Raw genomic sequence first — 20,379 nt, forward strand, 5'->3', positions numbered from 1 at the left:
ATGTTAAGTGATGTAAGGCAGCATTTAATTTTCAAAAAGCACAGACTAATACCTGGTGTCAGAGAATGTTAAAATGACTATTATATTCGACACGTACTTAAACTAATGCCAGTCACAGAACCTTTGCCACTGTGCAATTCATTTTTTATTGTTGAAGTATGTTATACATTATGCATCAATAAAGGAATAGGCTATGTACCACTGAGTGGCTGATGGTTACTGTATTATGCACAGAGTAAAAATGAGGACATGTGCAAAAGTATCCTATTTTTGTGTTTTTCTTTTTTATCTGGCCTTTTACTTAGTATGTAGAATTATAAAATTAAGCTACTACACTATCTAACCACTGCCCCTTTAATTCTGAAAGTCAGAACATCAATATTGCCTTATTGCTGCCATAAAAGCATCTTCACAGAGCACTCCTCCAAATATGCCTTCTCTGTTTCTTTATCTGTGCACATGGATTACAAAATGAGTGCACAGCATATTGATGTGTGCACACAAATTAGAAAATTAATAATGACTTCATAATAATGCGCTTGGTGTGATAATCCTTGTGTTTAGCTTATCAATCTGTTCACTCAGACCTCTACATCAATATTTGTTCTACCATATGACAGTCAAGAAGCTCATGTAAGAGGCTTATACTGTAGATTATATTTTAACGTTAGAGCGTCGAATTCATGCACAATTGGTCCCAATTTTTAAATTTGTAAAACTGTTAATATCTACTTTATATCATTTTAAAATGTGCAAACTATAATACCTTAGTTTAAAAAATGTTGTTCTGTTCTACAATACTCTACACTGCTCAATGCATAACTATTAACTAACGGAGGTGTATTTCAAAATTACTTGAATTAGATCAGAAACTATCTGATGAAAGAGTAAACCTGATCAAGCATTGATTGACTGATACTTGACACCCTATGGATACATTAAGGTTTGAACTAAAAAAGCACTGAGATTTGATAACCAGCCCTAGGTGTTAAATGTATTCAAACTCACTTTGTTTCTGTTATGGCAACAGCCCCACCCTCTCAGCACCTACATGATGTTACCCTGCAACCACCTGCTACCAAGCCAATACAAAAACACCATTTATTTTCATCAGTCTGACCTCATCAATGTTCACATGCAATTTCCATATGGACAGCAGCAGCAGGGCTCTGGTTATATGCAGCTCCCATATTAGATTGTGAGACTGGATTTTACCAGTTAATTAGATGATATATGACACCTCAGTTTGATCAAACGGTCCACAGAGTCTTGCTGCATCCACTGTCAAATCAACAGCTCCTGGACGTGTCTCTGTGTTTCATCTTGTTTCCATTACCTCACAGCAGATTTCACAGCAATAAACATACAAGAGCTGAATACAGTATGTTTTTGAATACACACAAACACTGTGTTATAATCGCTAAGACTGCACTTTTGACTTCTTTAAACAGTTCAATACAAAAAGTGTATCATCTCAGTTTTAAGCCATTTTTAGTTGTTTTTCCATTTCACAAATAAAGAGCTCCCCATCGCAAGACCATTACCAGCAAACGCGAGCCCAATATTATTTTATTTTTCCACAAATGAAAAATTTAATAAAGTTACTATTTAATATGTTTTTGTCTTTCCAGCTGAATTCACTGGTTGTTTTGAGCATGTTGTTTCTTCACACACTGCTATTTGAATGCACAGCAAGGCTACTTAAAAAGAACTCCACCAGTCTTGAATAAGAATTGTGAACTCTGCTTCTACATTTTCTTTAAGATTAGATTAAACCTACAGACAGAATATAAAATATCTGAGACCCTGCAGCTTGGGAGAACAGTTTGAGTTTGTGCCACCAGGGCTTGTGAACAGTACACAGTGAAATAAGTCATTCTGGACATTCGCTGGCTTGGTCTGACAACCCCATGGAACCACGGAGGATGCTTGCCTCAAGAATGTGCTCACTGACAATTGTGCCAAATTATAAAGTAAACAAGTCCACAAAATCCTGCACATGCTGCACATCTTGCTTTGTTCCCATCTCCCAAAAGACGTGCTTGTTTTTTTTTCTTTTCTCTCTTTTTTTCTATTCTTCACACAGAGGCTGAGGCGGCTTGGCACCTGAGGAAGCCAGCCAATAACAGAGTTCCTGGGATGAGCTAACTGCCATTGCTAAGCATTACATCATGATGGTGAGTCACTCTCTGGGATTAGGAGACAGTAAAACACATGCCCATATACACTATGGCTTTGCCTCTTGATGACACCTCAGCTTAGGTAAGGTTATTTGATAGATTTCTGATTGTGGGACAAACATAGGAAGCCTGGTCTGTCTCTGTGCTCATAATGTCCATCAAACAGTTTATCACTGAGGCCAGAATAATCCTCAAGTTGTTCTCTGCAAAGTCAGGTGATACTAGAAGGATGCTGAGTTTACAAGGTGTAAACTTGCTTTGGATGACTTGTAAAAAGCTTAATTATCAGATAGGGCAATAGAAGAATGTAATACCAGTGTCTGTGTCTTCTGTGCAACTATCAGTCAACCAAATTTTAACATTTTTTGAAAACACACAGATGATGGCAAAGACAATTCATATTCAGTGATGCCAAACCTCGCACAGGTATGTGCCTACCAATCTGCTATTTACTATGCAGTTGACCTTCATGTAGTTTTGTGTTTGCTTGCTGCATATGCCATCTATTCAGGTCAGTATAAGCAGCATGTGCTACTTGTGTGCTGAATTTGAATGGTGAGCATTCACCATGAACCAGCACTATGTCTGTAGGGTTGTGGAGTGCACTCACTAATTCATTGCTTTTATCCCACATCCATCTGATGCAGGAAAAATTGAAACAAAGGAATTAATGAGTGATTACTTGAGGAGCCAATCACAAACTCAGCAACAAGGAAGGCCTCTTCAATAATGCTGTTTGTCATACAAAAGTAGAGAGAGAGAAGATAACAAAAACCCCAACCAAACTACAAATTCAAATTACAAATTTCCATCTGAACTGGAAAACTCACACAAAAGTTCTTTTTGTAAGGATTACATTTGAAGAAATACAACAAATATTTGTATATGAATGGAAAGAGGAGAGCTTCAGTGTTTCAGGGCTATGACAGACCTGTTGATAAGGCGCTGAGCCTTGGTACTCTCAGAAATGTAGTGATAGTGCCAAATACAAAATTCTGTCACTCTTATTTTTGTCCCTTGTCTGAAAAAGACTGACATGTTTTGGTTTGTTTTTTTTTGTTGTTGTTGTTTTTTGAAGAGGGGGGGGGGGGTGCCAGTTTTCCATCACACTTTGGATGATGTAAACAGGGAGAAAGGAAGAAATCTAGTTTTACTTTGTTTTAGAGCTGTAAATTTAAGATTTTAGCTCAGTTTTAACAAATTTTGCTTTTATGGTTGGATATTCATTTGTGCAAATTTGAGTAAATGGAAAAAATAAACATAATGTTTTCACTGCTTGCTACGTACCGAGGCAGAAGAGACAACTGTGAGTAAGGAGAGACCCTAAGTGCCTGTAGCCCCACCCAGCTAAGTAATCACCAGCTGCCAATGCTAAATATATAGATTTATGTGAATCATTGATCATTATGAAGAAAGCTATTAGGTTCTGCCCAAGCTGCAATTCATACGGAAAACTCAGGTTACAATGGACATTTAACACAATGATGTGATGTGATAAGAACACTATGATGGAACAGGAAGAGGCCCCTCAAAAAATAGATTATCAAGCAAAACAGAGAAGACTGAGTCAAAAACTGAGTTACAGTACAATCACAATGAATGAATTGTGTGGAAAAAACATCACTGTATGCATCTTAAATGAGCAACAATTATCCCTGCAGACACCAGGTGTACAAGAAAATGAGCTGCCGCTCCAGGTGGTTTGAAAAACAGGATTTCGGTGCAGAAAATCCTCCCCGAATTGAAGATAAATACAGCAGGTGCGATATCAGCTACACTGCTGAAATCCTGGAACAAACTGCCTTAGACTGTCTTTCTTTTACTTCAATAAGTCCCTAAGTGGCAGCACCAGTGAAATAGCCAAAAGACTACAGAACTGGCATTCTACATCTAAGTAAAGAACTACAGTGTTTCCCCTACCATTGTCTTGGCAGGGCAGCATGACCCCCCACCCTCCTAAGAACAGCAAAGAAAAATTTTTTAAACTTAAAAGATCATTAACGTTTGCATTTCTCTCCCTGCTTCCTATTTCAAGAGGGTCTCTGTGTATACGTCCACACACAGGAGCAGAAGAGCCACAGAGGAGACTAGCTGACAACTCACCTTGAAGACTTAGAAAAGACAGACACCGTACCTAAACGTCTGAAAGTCGGACTTTTATTATGTGTGCTATCTGCCCCCCCCTCCCCGCCCTCAGAGTGCCTGACCATGCCGGGCTCTATATGTGAAAGCACGTACCAGAAATTTTATCCTACACTTGATGGGAAACAATATAAAGATGATAGTATGGGTGTGATGTGAGAAGTCCTGCTGGACCTGGTCAACAGCAGCAGCATTCTGGACCATTTGCAGACGGTCCAGGACGACTTGCAGGTGAAAAGGGAATTGCAATAACTACACCAGGATGATATGGAAGTGTTAATAATCATCTTGTGATACAACAGACTTCTTTCTTAAATGGAAGAAATATGTATGGCTTATCGATATGATATGATGATCAAAGAGCATATCCTGATCAAATATAACACCAAGATTTCTAAGATTAGACTGTACAGCTGAAGAAAGGGACCTAGCAGATTGAGCAACCTGGGAAACGATGCTATCTGGAGCAAATGATAAGGACCTCAGTCTTATCTGCATTTAGTTGTAAAAGGTTTTTTAGCCACCCAGTTCCTTATGGAAGGTGGACAATTGCGTAAAAAAGACATTTCATCAGCCTCATCGGGCTTAACAGAGACATACAACTGACCAGCATCAGCGCAATAATGGCATAAGATACCTTTGAATTGTTAATAATATGACTTGAAGGAAGTATACAGAAGAAGGAGCCAAGGTACAGTGGCAAGGAGACAATGAAGTAAACTTCATAAAACTGCAGGTTTTCCGGAGGGGTGAAGCTGGGAAATAAGACAGTGTGTGAAGACCACACCGTGTGTGAAAACAACGGGTGTTTACACACATGAAATATGCAGCTGCTATGTGATGCCCTTTAGTTATGTTACACTATACTGTATTTCCTGGGAATTTCAACAATCTCTTATATAAAAGTGGAAGGCTTAGCCACACATCATTTTAGATTACTAACCGTTAGGCTTTGCAGGAGATAAAGCCAGCAGCAGGCCACCATATGCAGAAAGTGTATGCTTAAGTGTTGAAACATCAGCATCCAAAATCTACCAGGGACACCTGGAAGATATTGCTGTCTTATCTCTACACTTGAAGGCTTAGTTGGGACAATCAAGTAAAACCTCCTACTCTCTGTACTTGTGACTCATCAAAGAAAGACTGCCAGTAATCCATCACTAAGAATACACATCATTCTGTGCTGATGTGTGTATATGTGATTGCTGATAAAAGGTTCCTGCTGGTGAAGCAGAGTTTATTATAAGGTGATGTCTCTCTGACTATATCTAATTTTTAAATGCACATAGTGCGTGTGGTTGGTTAACATAATACAAGTCAGAAGTGTCTCTGACTTTTACAGATTGAAATACCATCTGTTCACCAGTGTCAGTCCTGGTGGAAGCAAGTTAAAATAGTGACAGACTATAAATAACACTGGCCCCATGCTGACAATAAAAAAAACTGAAACATCAATACAAACAGTATCTATTCCAAATAAAATTGGTGCTTGTAGTTCTCCAGGCAGTTCAAGGAGGACAGGGACACCATGCTGGGATTCTGTTACACGGTAATGTAGTCCATCGTCACCTTGGGCACCCTCAACAGACTTGGCAGCCTCACTTAAACAGAGCTCAGAGGAAAAAAACGCAGGGAGCCACATGCTAAAGCAGCACAGATCAGTGCTAATGTAGACAACCTGGTGTGCCTGGACTAAAGGACTCTGCTGAGAATGCTGAGAGTCACAACAAACAATTCTCCATCCACTATCGCCTTCCACATTCTCTATGAGTATGGCTGTTAAAGCACCTACAGACTGAGATTTCAACAATCATAAGTTTATTTCAAGTCACTGTGCAGCATGGATCTAATAAACTTGGATGTGGAAGTGACCAGAAAATGGAAGGTATGAGTGAAGGTTTTAGGAAATTTGGCAATTTCTATATGTTTTGTAAATTTGAACTAGCAGTCCAGCAGATAATGGAAAGACTCCAATTTAACCTTCACTTACAAAGACTTTATACTGAGGTCACACTCATTTTGAGTATGAAAGGTTACTAAGTTACTGAAACTGTGAACAAATATGTGACTGTCATATATGAGGTTTGCATATTGGGTAGAGAAAAATGTAATGATATTTTTAAATGCAATTGAAAGTTAAAATTAGGATGAACAGTTCATCTTTTTATATCAAACTAGTGATTTATTGTACAGGAGTGTTCAAACCGCAAGAGCTGTTAATTAAACCACAGGGAAGAAACCTTGTAGAAAAAGGTTTACAGCTCTTACATCTAGTGTCACACTAGATGAATGAACAATTAAATTGTTTTCAGTTCAACTTACTGTATTTTGTCTTCGTCATGAGCACACTACAACCATCAAAAGGTGCGTCAGCTTACCAATTGTGCCACTAGGTACACAGAATATATACTGTGTTAAGTTTTGCTAAGTAAAAAACTAATTTGATGGTTGAGTTTTGGGCCTCCATTCTGTATAACCTCCGTGACCCATCTCCCTTTTTCATTTTTTCCCTTTTTTTCTACATTCAATTCTCTATAGGACGTCTTCAGAGCTCACACAATGCAAATCACTCATGGTCTCCATTCATGCACTGATTAATATGCAAGGACAGCCCATCCTCATCTAACAGTCAGCAGAGAAGAAATATAACAGCCAGCTGAGTCGTTTTAAACTATCAATACTTTTACATTCAGTATGAATAAGCACCGTTAGATGACGTGAATTTGTGGATAATGTATCACATGTTTTATTCTCATCTCTAATATGTTTTTGACTTTTACATTATGTTAAATCCACAGACTAGACCAACTAGTATAGAATTATCACCCTGTGTGTCCATCTGTTTATTTTCAACATGGGTTAAGTATAAATCTGTAATACATTTTGGAATTATAATATTACAAGTAAAGAATTTATATAGTGCCATTCAGTTACTTTGGGATTTTGTGGCACAATGTAAAATTTTGTTATTATGGCAAAATAAAATTTTGTGGATTCTGGGCCATTAAACAAAAGCAGGAAGTGCATCTCAAAGGTGTAGTATCACCATTTTATGTAGTTTTTAGAATTGCTCTTCTCTATCAGTGAAGTTTATTCTTTTCTCTTTCAGTGATTTCAATTTTCAGAAATTAAACTTTGTTTACTCTTTTTTTCAGGACTAGATGCGTTAATCCTGCTTAAAACCCTAGGCATGGATTTTATCTATGGTATTTCATCAAAGTATCTTGTGCAATCACTTGTTATTTATTTCATTAAACACCCTTCATTTTACTCTAACTTTCCACTATTTGTCAATAATCCAAAGTACTGTAAATTCATTAATGGGCTGATAATCACTTCAAGAAATACACATGCTTGACTAGTTTCATCAATTCATCTATTTCAATTCATCAGATTCATCAGTGTCCAGATGCAGTGATAAGTCTAAGCCATGTTTAGCTGGTTTGGTTTGGTAATATGCAATCTCAAAGCTGTAAAGTCATAGTTTTACACGACACACAAGTCTGCATATAAATGACAGTCACAAGAATAAGAGGCAAACATAATGGAAAAAGAGAGGCAGAGTAATGAAAGATGCTTATGTAAACTTCAGCCGCAGTATAGAACTCACATCTGGCAAATCAGCTACACTGGTAATTATGACTCAATGAAAAGTTATTTTCTAATGCTGTCTTAAGCTTTTATAATATCTTTACAGTAGCAGTAGTATGCCGTATACCACTGAATATGAGCTGAATCCAAAGGGGTACAACTGTATTTGAGCAGCTCTTGTACTGATGAGGATAAGCTGTAATAAATTGGTACAAAATGCATCCATGTCACTTTGAATGCAGCATGGGTCTTGTTACAAGTACAGAGCAATGTTCTAAGGATCCAGAATCTAGTTTTATTCAGAGAGCAGACTAAAAACGCCTTATAATTTTCCCTTGTTTGGCTGCTTTTTCCAGTTCCCCAAAGTCAAAAATAGCCTGTATTATTTTCATAGTGGCTTTGAACTCACCACAGCAGTTAAAGTCCCATGTGTTAGCCATTTAGGAATTGTGTATTTTCTCTCCCTCAAAATGTTAAGTTGAACTTTTTCTTCTTTTTGTGGAGTTCAGTTCAACGCTTGATGCACAAAAACATTGTTTTAGACCCAGAGGATCATTAAATGAACTTCACAGTGCATTTGCAGTGCTCATCCCTTGTCTGGTGATTCAAAAGCAGATGGATATGATTTTGCGCTTGACCTCAATGTCAGGTTGAAATGTAGAAATGAAATGGCAGGTGCACAGCAGTAACTGTGCATTCAGACCAAAAGCAGCATTTGAAAAACTTGGGGCTTGTTGTTTTAGGTACCAACAAAATGAAGAAACACAATTGAGGAAGTCCAGTTTGAGTAACAGTCGCATGAATCTGAAACTCTGTAACATGCAAAAATATTGCACACTAGTTTAAAATACCATGCAGAAGTATTTTACAACTCTAGAATGTTATCACAATGACAATAATTTTATCCTTCATCTCAACTATTACAAACAAAATAGCGGTTTCTTTACCTCGGTCACATTACAAAGTTATCTGTCAGACATGTCCACTTGCACTTATTTGATTGGCCAAAACAGTGCAGTGCTGGATGATATTACATTGCAGAGAGGCAAAAATTAAGCCAGGTTCAAATTTTTTGGCAGACAGCACAGGACATGAAACAGAGAAAGCTGGAACAATCTCCCAAAGCCTATAGCAACAGCAGATCACTAACTCAGGGCCAAAAACCTAAATCAACATTCTTTCAGGCTGCAGATTGATGACCATGGATGTGGTAGATCACTTCAAAAACGCAAGGTCAGAACTGGTTATACACACAAGACTCTATCCATCTGGCTGCAGACAGACTAAGACACAAAAGGCCACTGTCTGTGTCCACCTCTGAAATCATTTTCTGTTTAATCCAGCTATTATTCAGTCATCTCTTAGATGGTGGTGTGGCACCTAATGTTTGTTACTAGCCTCGAAATTTAATTATCACTGAACTGGAACAGGAACTGGAAATCAATAAATGTAATTAAATTGCTCAGCCCTCAAACTGTGTGATACTGTCATTACCCTTTTAATATACCCCAGGCCTATCATATAATGTGATCAATTTCTTTGGATTTCTTTCCCTATTGCAACAGGGCAGAGCTAAGGCAAGATTGTCTAATTATCTCCCTCTTGGTTCCTTTCACTTTCCCTCCCATATGAGGTGCAGTGAATTGCAGGGGCGTCAGAATATTTCGGCAGCATCATGAATCATATAGAACAAAAATGAACACATACAGAATGATCTTGGTACCACACCGCCCTCTACACCGCTAAGACAGTCTGACAGTGTTTGGGTGTAAAAGGTGGCCAGAAATATTCTCTAAACCTAAAAAAAAAAGGTCTGTGTGTCATTAATGTCTAATAATTTGCATGCAGTTCACTTGTGTATAACAAAGTCTGCAAATATTGTCACAAACCCGCAACTTGACATATAATATGGCTACATAACCAATTATCAGTATTGGCTTCAAAATTCCAGTATGGTCAGTAAGATTTTAATTGAACATTTACAGGAAGCAGGACTGCTTTGGAGACAGAGACATCACTGATGACTTAAACCTCAGCGGGAGGGGACAAAAAAAGACTTTTTTCCTGACAAAAGTTAGACTAATGGCAAACAGAGGAAATAAATATACAAAAAGCAAAACAGCAGACCTGTAGAATAGGAAAGAAGAATGGTGAAATCGACACCTGAGGTTAAAATAACTATCCTTGTAAACTAATAATGTCTGCTAATTTAAGTTATTATTAAATCAAAGTAGTCTTCCTCTCTCCAAGGACCCCTGGGGGTACACAAACTCCACTTGGAGCACAGTTGCAGCCTATAGAAAGAAGGGAGCAGACGCAGAGAGGAGGAGGATGTGGGAGGCGCGAGAGGAGGGGGTTTAGGGGAGGAATGGGTCCCCTCCCGCCCTATATAACCATGTGGGGGGGGGGACTTGGATCCTATTGTATACATTGAATGACTATTCAGTTGTCCTCAATGGATGACGAATTTCCTCCTAACCAACCAAATTGAAAACTGCGGTCAAATCAGACTGAGCCTATATGTCAACAATATTTTGCGCCTAAAACGCACTGCGATATTAAGTTAGTATCCTACTTGGCAAGATAGAAAAACATTAGAAACAGGGGTAATATCGCATCAAAAATGTCGGAGCCTGTTAACCTATATGATCCTCCTGGTGATAAACTCTAAGATCGCACGTTGACACATCCACGCAGAATAATACTGTTTTCGTGTCAAATCCAATGATGGCCGGAGTCGGCTGCATCTAATCCATCCAACGAAATGAGTTAAGCGCATGCTCATGGGAAAAATACCTTTTTTATCTTGAAAATGTGTCCTTTAACCTATTTGCAGTGGACTGAAACAAAGCATCCCCGAGAAGAGCGGCCAACGCTCTGGCCGCTCCATCCTCGGTGCGTCACAGCTGACCCAGCAGAAGTGAGAGAGCCAAGGTGGACTTTTCAAACTGAAAATATGCGGTTTACTTTAGCTTATAGTATATGTGAAACTACAAACTGCAGCGTACAGGCACACATGTTAAGTATAAGGAATATCTTCTGACATGAGAGAACCACAAAGCGTCTCCCCCTGCATCACCAGTTCCAATCTCCACCAGCATCCATCTCCCTCTAACCTTTACCCACACAAATGAACTCAAAAGCTCAATTCACATAAAACCGCACACGTCTGCGGTATTTTAACTAAAAATGACTGAGACCTACAGTATGTTTCAACTCAGGGAGGACAGTGTGTCAGTCGGACCAGAGGGAGTGTGGCATACTCCTCTGTATTGCGCGGAGATATTCAAAAATGCACCGAGTCAAGCGGCTCCTGATATGAAACGAAGAATAGAAAGAACACCCAGAAACTGAATGAAAGGCGCCCCGGTTTGGTATTCGGCGCACAAAGAAGAAAAAACTCTCACCCCCAGAGAAACTTTTGATATAAACGCGCTGAATTTCGCAGAGCACCAGCTCTAACCTAACGCCACTGTCCGGAGTCAGTGACAAGGATGCCGCCGGTGGGACCAGAGGATGCTGCTCCAGAATCAACACAGCTCGGCCTGCATTCTAACAGATTTGTTTTGGCCACAGCCTGAGAATTAATCTCCACATAACCTAATATGAATAATAAATAACTCAGCTTCTTACCTGCACAGCCGATGAATAGCAATCCCCAGATGATGTCCCTTATTTGAAGCATTGTAATGTGTCACAGATATTCTCCTTGTAGAGTAGACGCACTTTAAACAAGCGAGGTGTCGCTCCTGAGGGGGGGAAAAACAGATATCAGCCTTTCCAGGGACAACAACTGCTACCGGACGGAATTTTGGTCCTTGTCGCTACCCGTGTTCGCGGCACAATGAGTGACAAGCACCAGCCGTAGCACGCACTCACACACACATGCACTCAGTAGATACCAACACGAATTACTCCGCCCGGTAGACTATATTCACACATACAGACACACAGAGACACACGAAGGGGGCGGGCTGAGGTGAATGCAGTAACAAAGTAGTGCGTGGAGCTGCAAGAGTAGACAGCAGATGGTCACCAGGGGCTCTAATTCGGATTACTGAGCTTATGAACTAGCCAACGGTGGCTTAGAAACACATAGAGCAAAACACTTGTTCTAAACTGAGGACTAATTAAAAGTGTGACTCAGATTAAAAGTTATAATAAATAAATAATGGAATTTTATAATTTCAATTATTCAAGTTAGTTGAAAGTGAGGTTTATAAGCAGCTGTTGATATTTTCATCAGCTGTAAACACAACATTGACACACTATCATTTTATAAATTTACAACCCAGTCTCGCTGCAGTTCATATATTCACAAAATGTAATGTATTGATTCGTTTACATGGACAGGAATCTTCCTTTTTCTGTGAAATATATTGTAAATTATGTCAGTGGCACCACAAACATGACTACGAATTAAATAAAGTGACGTGATGGTAAAGTTAAAAGTAGAAGCACCTAACTGTTTGCAGCTAACAGTACTTAAAAATACACTCATCCACACCACTCTCTTGGTATGTCATAGGGAAACCCAATTTGAGGATTCAGACTGATGAAGGCTGATGTTAGCCTCTGCTGAATGTTGGAACTTCAACACCAATATGGCGAGGTGGAATATATATATTGACCCAACTCTGCAAGCTGCATGTGAGAGTTGTATATAAACAGACAAAAAAAAATCAAAACATGGCAAGCAGAAGTGAAGATAAATAACTTTCTTCTATTCAGCTCTTTTGCCACTCTAAATAGAAAAAAAGATTGCATTTGTCGCTGCTCTCCAGTCTGCTGTCAGCCATTTGGTTCAGAGAAAAGTCTGACTATGCTGTTGCTGGAGGAATGGCAAGGTACAACAAATTATATGTCAGTTTTAATATTTTAGCAGCCATGAGCTCCACAGTGAAAATTTCTTCCCATGGAAAATTCTAACCTACTAGTTTAACCTACTTAAAATAGAGTCAAATTTCCATATTGGTAGTAATGCCATCTGGAGGGAAAAATCAGTTGTTTTTCAGTAGCAGTCATTCCTCACCTCTCCACCAGATGCCCTTGGTGTTCTCTCCTGCCCCTACACACCTGTGGCTCATTCCCTCATTAGCCCTCTCTGCTGCCTGCCTCACCAGCTGCACCTCATTAACTCATTATCAGCCCTGCTAGGTATAATGCTATTGTTTAGAGATGAAACCTGTGTTTTCTCTGAAAAGTCACATGTGCTATATTATGTGAGCTTGTAGCACGGTTAATAATAGTAATATTGGAGTCACAGGTAGATTGTACTTATACTGAGTACTATATCAGATTAAAATGTTGTACAAGTTAATTTGTATTTAAAGAAGGTAGTCATCAAAAGTGGATATAGCCACTAAATAGCCTGACGTAGCATGCTACATCAGGCAGAAAATCAGAGACTGAACCAACCAAAACTGGAACCAAGTTTCTGTTTTGTGATTTAAAATAAGACATGAGAAAATATACCACACTGACTATAATGTGTGCTGTTTCTTTTGGTGTTCAGTTTTGAAAGAGCTAGCTAACTTAAAATAGCATGAAGCTGTGGGTTAAATTAAAACAGTGGTTCAACTGGACCCTCTCTAAACTCAGCTAACTGTTAGCTAGTTTAGCTGAGTTTCAACCAGTGTTTTACACTTTTGGTTGTGGTTAAAGAAATACAGAGGTTTAACTGGACCCCCTCCAATAACTTAGCAATAGTTTAAAATGATACACCATCTAAAATGTCATCTTTTAATGTCAAACACTCACCCATAAAGCTTGAGAGGTGACTTAAAAGCAAATGTAGCTGGTGAATATAAATGAGTTGGATAGCGGTAGCTAGCTTGGCTCGACTTCAGCTACAAGGGAATCCAATTTTCAGCGCCAAAAAACAAAACAAAAAAGTAAAAACCTCCATTAATATGGATTATAAATTCCAAACACTCACTTTGCCGTTAAAGTTATCTAAATTTACTAGCTAGCATGAGACCCACCCTCTGCTCCTCCACTGGTCAGGGGGATTGCCTTTAGCTAAATGTGTCACCATGTTCACCTGCTAGTCGCTAACTTTAGCTGCTCTTTGTTGCTGGGCATGCAGGTAGTGACGGGTTTACCAGAGTATTTGTCCTTTTTATGCTGAAAACATTCACCTGCTGCTGCTGGAAACAGGGTTGTAGGTTAATGAAAGAAAAAAATGTTAAGTTAGATCCCCTCTAGACATGTTTTAGACTTTACCTAGAATGATCATTTGTTTTTGATAAGGTTTGTCCACAAAAAAGTAAAATTACCTTGTTAAAATGTCAAAAAAAATACTATCTACACCTTCTCCCTTTAAAAAAAATCAGATTCCACATGCAATTTTTTATTTCAAAACTTTCACTGAAAAATCCATTCTCAGTTGATGTACACTGAACACTTCAAATATGTAAGTTGCGTACTGGACCACAACTGACTTCCAAACTAGTTGAGATGCCACATAATCATGCACATGTACACAATCTTAGATTTGTAAGCACAGACACATCTTTTCCACCTTCAGCAGATGAATTTAAAAACAGCCGTCTCAAACTCTGCACATACATCATTCTGCACAGTGAAGGTCAAACATCCAAGGGGAGGCAACAATACACAAAACACATTTTTGAGTGGAGGAGGACTTGCTGTGAGTTCTTGGAGGGCAGAATTACAATTATAAAACTTAAACTAAAACAATCCCAAGTAATCAACACTTGGAGAAATTAGAACCACCCTGAGTTTTACATGCAGTTCTTGTATACAGGGGCTTTAACCAATAAATGTTGAATTCACTATGAGGTATAAACCTGAGCTTGAACCTGGAAGAAATCTGTCTCATCATACAGGCACAGAGAAATTCTCAAATCCACAGCCTAATTAGTGCACTTCCTCTGAAAATAGGGCATCCTCTGCAGCATGATACCAAAGTCTCCTTGAACTAAAAAGTGCACAGTTTATCTCTACTTTAAAAAATCCCCCAAAGAAGACTAAAAACAGCTGCAGATTATTTCATGTCATCATTTGCATTGAGTCTGTTACCATCAAAGATGACTACAGGAAGCAATCATTAAAGAAATATGGGACACCTGAACCAGCTAAGATCAAAAGTTTTTGGAGACAAATCAAACCCACTGCCCATCATATGTCTTTCTCAAACTCTTGATAGTCTAAGGAATGATGGTCTAAGAATGCAGAAGGATCTGGGGTCTGAACTGGATGTCAAGACATTGCTGAGGTAGGTGTCAAACCTAAATGTTATTTCTGTACTGAACAGAAAGCTAGCAGAGTGAAGCCAAGACTGTGTCGATGTGATGTGGTGCTAGCAATGATAAGAAGAGGCAAGAGAGTGACCATTGACTTGTATGTCAGCAAGGACAAAGTTCCAGTCAGAGGGGAGAAAATACAGATCACCAAAGGAAAGACGTACTTTGATTTGTCAGTGGTTTGGAGCTGGAAGGAACAGGACTGTTTTGACACTATCAATGCTGGAGTCACAAACACACAAAAAATAACACCAAGACTTCTTGCAGCAATGTTCAATTACCCACAGGGGTGCCAAGAATACTCCCTGCAACAAAGTTTGAAGTTGAACAATAAAATATTAGAGTTGAACTTGAGTTGAATGTTGGATGGCATGCAACAAATGTAATACAATCCAAATTTATTGCACATTTGTAGAGGTATGGTGCCTTAAAGCAAAATACATGATACATATTCCTAAACAATTATTAATACTGTATATGTTTCTGTATTTTGTGTTTATATTTACAAAATACTTTTCAACAACAGTTAGCCTAATGACTGTCAAACACACAGCCAAGGTGATGCCCAGTTATGGCAATGTTCCATGTTTGGCTCTTTTTCTTGATGTGATGAATCACCATCCAACTGTTTTAAAAGCCCAGGCTCAGAACCAGGAAATAAAGATAATACAGTTTAATTAAAGACACGACACTAGTCTGGGAGCAATTAAAAGTAACTGATGATATTGTAAGAGGTTATGGTTCCAACACAATTACTGTCTATTTAGTCAATGATGAATCAACAATGAAAGAATTCTAGGAGCACCTCTAGGATCTACAGCAGAAACCGTAACAATAATAATCTGAAGGCTCTGTTCTCTGATAGCATTTTAGAAACACAAACCAACTCAAAACAGAAAGTCCAAGAGCTCCTCCTCCTCCATTGCAGAGCTGCAGGATCATGTTAAGTCTGTAAACAAGCATGTCACTCACTCAATACTGTAACCAGTACACAAGACGATAAAAGCACACTACTTTGTAATGATGTAGCCTCCTCAGTTAGAGAAAATCTCACCAATTATGGAGGACATTTTCTCCACTATATATGAAATGAAAAAGGTGGACTTCTCACCTCCCATTGAACTGATTTCCTTTTTGTAGACGCCAATTATTTTTTGGCAATCGCTTTAATACCAAGCCACTTCTCCTTTATTTTTGCTAATGTTCTAATATCTGGTGAAAAAAAAGTATATTAATGCTTTACCATCCCTCCCAGCCATGCTGAAGTGGAAAACAAAGGTTCTGTTATATGGCGGTAATGGAGATATGGCTCTTACAAAACGATTTCTCTTTTCTTTGGTGCATAGGTTAGAGAAGACATGAGGACCTGAAAGCTGCAGCGGGATCAGGTCATCTCAGTGATTTAGCATCAGCTCTCAGAGGCATTCAGTGAGACATTCGGTGGATATGCTTAGCTGAGGAGTCAGTGGTGCATAGCTTCCATCTGTGGGATTATGGCCTGAAATGTTCCAACTAATTGTAGTAATATATAATCATGGTCTGGCATACAAATGTTTGCAAGTTTATTTCTTATAATATGGCATTTTAGCAGATCCCTCTCTCCCACACACATGCACACACACATCCTGTATGTTTTCACACATGCTGAATAGGTGTGAATGAGCTGAGTTTTTTTGCCAGGGATGATGGAACAGACTGAGACCATTGCTCATGTCAAAGCTCAGGTTTAATATGAAAACAAATGTCTGCCTCTCTGTGGTATCCTTCCACCTATATTAAGCCAGAATTTTCAATCCAAAAAAGAGTGTTTTTCTTAACCACTCTCCTGTCAGATCTGACACAATGAAACAACAGCTGTACAGAAATTAAGTTTTTAGTTTTGTGCCATAGAAAATATATACAGTGGATAATTTCATACATATACTATTGGACACTCTACAATGCCACCCTCAGGACAAAAGGTCAAATTTACACACAAGATATTGCACCTATAAGGCAGATTTCAATTAAATTTAGTGAGCTCATGCTTTCTCCCAAGGTGATAAACCCAGGACATTTTTTTTGCTGTGGACCCTCCCAAAGTTGTACTAATTTCTTGTACGTGTTGGGAGAGGTCAGAGATGCATATATGCTGCCATTTCAGGCTGGAAAGGTTATATAAAAAACATTATTCAAAGCTCACCAGTAGATTTTGAAAAGTCTCTCCCCATGGGCGCTTTTCCCAGGCTCTCTCAACATTTCTGAAGAAGTGCCCTTTAAGAGCATATCTTAGCATTTCTTTTTTTATCAAACAGTTCGCAACGGAAAGAGTGATAACATCAGGAACAGAGGATGCAACAAGCAACAAAGGTTCTAGGCCAAAGGCCCATACCCCTTTCAATGCATGCACATGAAAATGACTGCCAGAGTCCTCTTTAACCTATATACATGTATCTCCAGATGACCACATTAAGGAATGAACAGAGAGCACTACAGTCAATGTAATAAAACACATCCTTTTCTCCTGCGTCGTGTACAACAAGGTAATATGAAATGCAAAATGAGAACTAACTCACTATAGATACAATGATATGATATATCAGTAATAAAATCAAAAACACTATAGTGTTAGAATCTTAATGCTAACAGCATGAGACAACTTTATCACTGATTGACAAGAGGCTAATCCACAGGAGGTGAGAGGAAAGTTTGTGTCTAAGCAGCCTGATTCAGTTTGAGGTGATTAATATATGCAAAAATTAAGATGGATAAAGAGAGCTGTCAAGTGAAATAACAGAGAAGTCTGGGTCAGAGACAAGAGCAAATCAAAGTCTTAAATGTTACGTGCATGAACTGCTGCTCTGCAGTGAGGGAGGATAACAGAATTTATATAGTACACGAATTAACTCTGGGCTACTAGCTTTAGCGATTCAAGTACAGTGTGCTTACTAAGCAGAAAATTACAGTGAGAGTCATCTGACAGATGCCCTCCTACTGTTATATGGAGAAGATAAAGATAGAATGGACCGGTAGTCTCAGATGAAGTAAGATGTTTGCTCATCTTTAGCAGTTAGCAGTTAAATACACAGTCAGTATGTATGAGGTGCATTACTGACTTTGTTTGATAATGTTTAAAATCTAAAGTATACCAGGCAGAGGAAATGAGCAATCAAATGTATCAAATTGGTTGTCATCACAAAACAAGCAACCATAAGTGGAGTTTTTCTTGTCTTATTTACTATGAAAGGGCTCATTTCACAAGAACGTCTGCCTCCCTATGCATTAACACACTCTTCTTGTATGGGTGTTTACCCAGGACAAAAGGGTATGGGGAATGCACTACACAAAGCCATCTTATTTTTGTTAGTGATTTATTTAGAGATAACAGTTTGAACCCTTAAGGATCTTTGTGTCATAGTGATGTTAGCAGCCTCTGCCCCTGTGTGTCATTTGAGATAATTGTCTGGCTCCTTTCTCTAATTTGCATCTTTTGCTTTTGTTGCTTTGAGTTTTGTTTTCCCAGACTCTGTCATGTATAATCCAAACACTAAGTGTGCTTATGTCTCTTCCTGCCCTTAGTCTCAAGCTGTGCTGTGAAGAGAGGTTTTGTGAGGAGATTCATTGCTGCCCACATCTGCATAATTCATCTTCAAAGGAATATTAAGACACTGAGATGGCTTCAAACTGTGTCTTCTTGTTCAGCTAAATACAGGAAAGGACCTCCTGTCCTGCTGTTAAGAGGCTGTCATTTTGATTCCTACTGCAGGAGACACCTAATGTAGTATGCACATACCTGCATGTGCATCCACTGTCCTCATCCACATCCATTTTGTAGCACACCTGGGCTCTGTGTTATCAGTCTTTTACAACATATTTGATCTTGAAATGCAGGCAGAAGCTCATGAACAAGGACTCAGCCTGTGTTGGTTTGTGCTTCTGACCCAGCCATACTTAACCTGTCCACCAGGTGCCCCCAGTGTGTTCCGCTGCCCTGCACACCTGTGGCTCATCCACTCATTATCGCTCCCTGCTGCCTGCCTCACCAGCTGCTCCTCACTTCTTCATTAGTGTCTGTGAATCTATAAAGGGTGTTTTTCTGTGTCACACAGGAGGAATATTATTCAAGATTTTAAAAGGTGACTTAGAAAATGGAACTAAGCCACAGGACTCCACGAATGATGGATGTATTGTTAATGTATTTCTGAAACCTGTATTTCTTTTGAGTGTTAATTTTGGAAATGTTTAAGAAAAATGTAAGTGAGGAAAGAGCCAAATGTTTAGTAAAGCTCACTGCCAAATATGCTGGCTGATAGTTTTGAATGTTCTCCAAGGTTTGGAAACACATCGTATCCTGCTCAATTTGGAACGCACTTGTTCTTCTGTAATATGACATAACACAGCAGGCATGCCTTCTGTCATCACAATAAATTCACACTCCTGCTGTGTTCTGGTCAAAAATTACTGAAAATTTTCAAGATTTATGTAACTATTTTACCTTAAAATAATAGCTACAAAATTGATGGCACACTGACTTATAGTAGTGCCCCATGGCCCAAACGCCTGTTCTTGGACTATGCAACTTGGGTTGAGTGGGTGTGATCTCCAGTGAGAAGTGTGTGATGGCTGCGTAAAGTTCATTGATGTTGATAAGCTTAGTATTCTGTACATGAGCAGTAAGCGTCTATGGGTACACTGTTTCCTGTACCTGTAGCCACTCCGACTCAAACCCCAACAGAATTTAATGTGCCAGCACCGTACAATCACCACTATAGCAACAGTTTTGCTTTAACAGACCTGAAATGTCTGTCATGATGACTTGATCTGATCAAGTTATGCTTCACATGATGGCAGAGGCGTGAAAAGCACTCGAGCACTCAAATTAATGGATCTCACCTGGCACCTGAGGAAAATCCTCACATATTTCATACCAGTGCTGGTACTGCCTGGTAATACCACAAAGAATAGGTGGTGCCACAGTGGCATCTTGTGGGTCATGCAGTGTCAGTGATGTTGGTTGTAAAGTGTTTTGTTAGTGGAAATATGGATAGAAAGAATAAAACATTGCTTTTCACTTGAAAAAGAGGAGGGAAAGGTTGTGAGACACAGCTAATATGATAGCATACTCAATTTTGGTTCTCCATTCCCACAGCACAGTCGAGACAATTTGCTGTTTGTCGGTGACACAAGTTGGCATGTCAAAGTTCACCATAGTTCAATTC

General features: G+C 39.0%; 1 protein-coding gene across 11 annotated transcripts in view; it reads right to left on the reverse strand.

The window, feature by feature from the left end:
• ncam1a (neural cell adhesion molecule 1a) overlaps nucleotides 1-13,953 on the reverse strand; it is a 236,810-nt gene extending 222,857 nt beyond the window's left edge. For 3 of the 11 annotated variants that reach the window (XM_018689285.2, XM_051078869.1, XM_018689286.2), the window contains exon 1: nucleotides 11,547-11,851. In XM_018689285.2, the coding sequence (XP_018544801.1) occupies nucleotides 11,547-11,598 (52 nt within the window). In that variant the 5' untranslated portion in view covers nucleotides 11,599-11,851. Of the gene's footprint in view, nucleotides 1-11,546; nucleotides 11,856-13,673; nucleotides 13,763-13,897 lie in introns of those variants that run through there. The other 8 variants (XM_018689280.2, XM_051078863.1, XM_018689282.2 and 5 more) reach the window with 5 other exon arrangements.
• Between the last annotated feature and the right edge of the window lie 6,426 nt (nucleotides 13,954-20,379).

Source organism: Lates calcarifer, linkage group LG20 (assembly GCF_001640805.2).
Source record: "Lates calcarifer isolate ASB-BC8 linkage group LG20, TLL_Latcal_v3, whole genome shotgun sequence".
Classification (NCBI taxonomy): domain Eukaryota; kingdom Metazoa; phylum Chordata; class Actinopteri; family Centropomidae; genus Lates; species Lates calcarifer.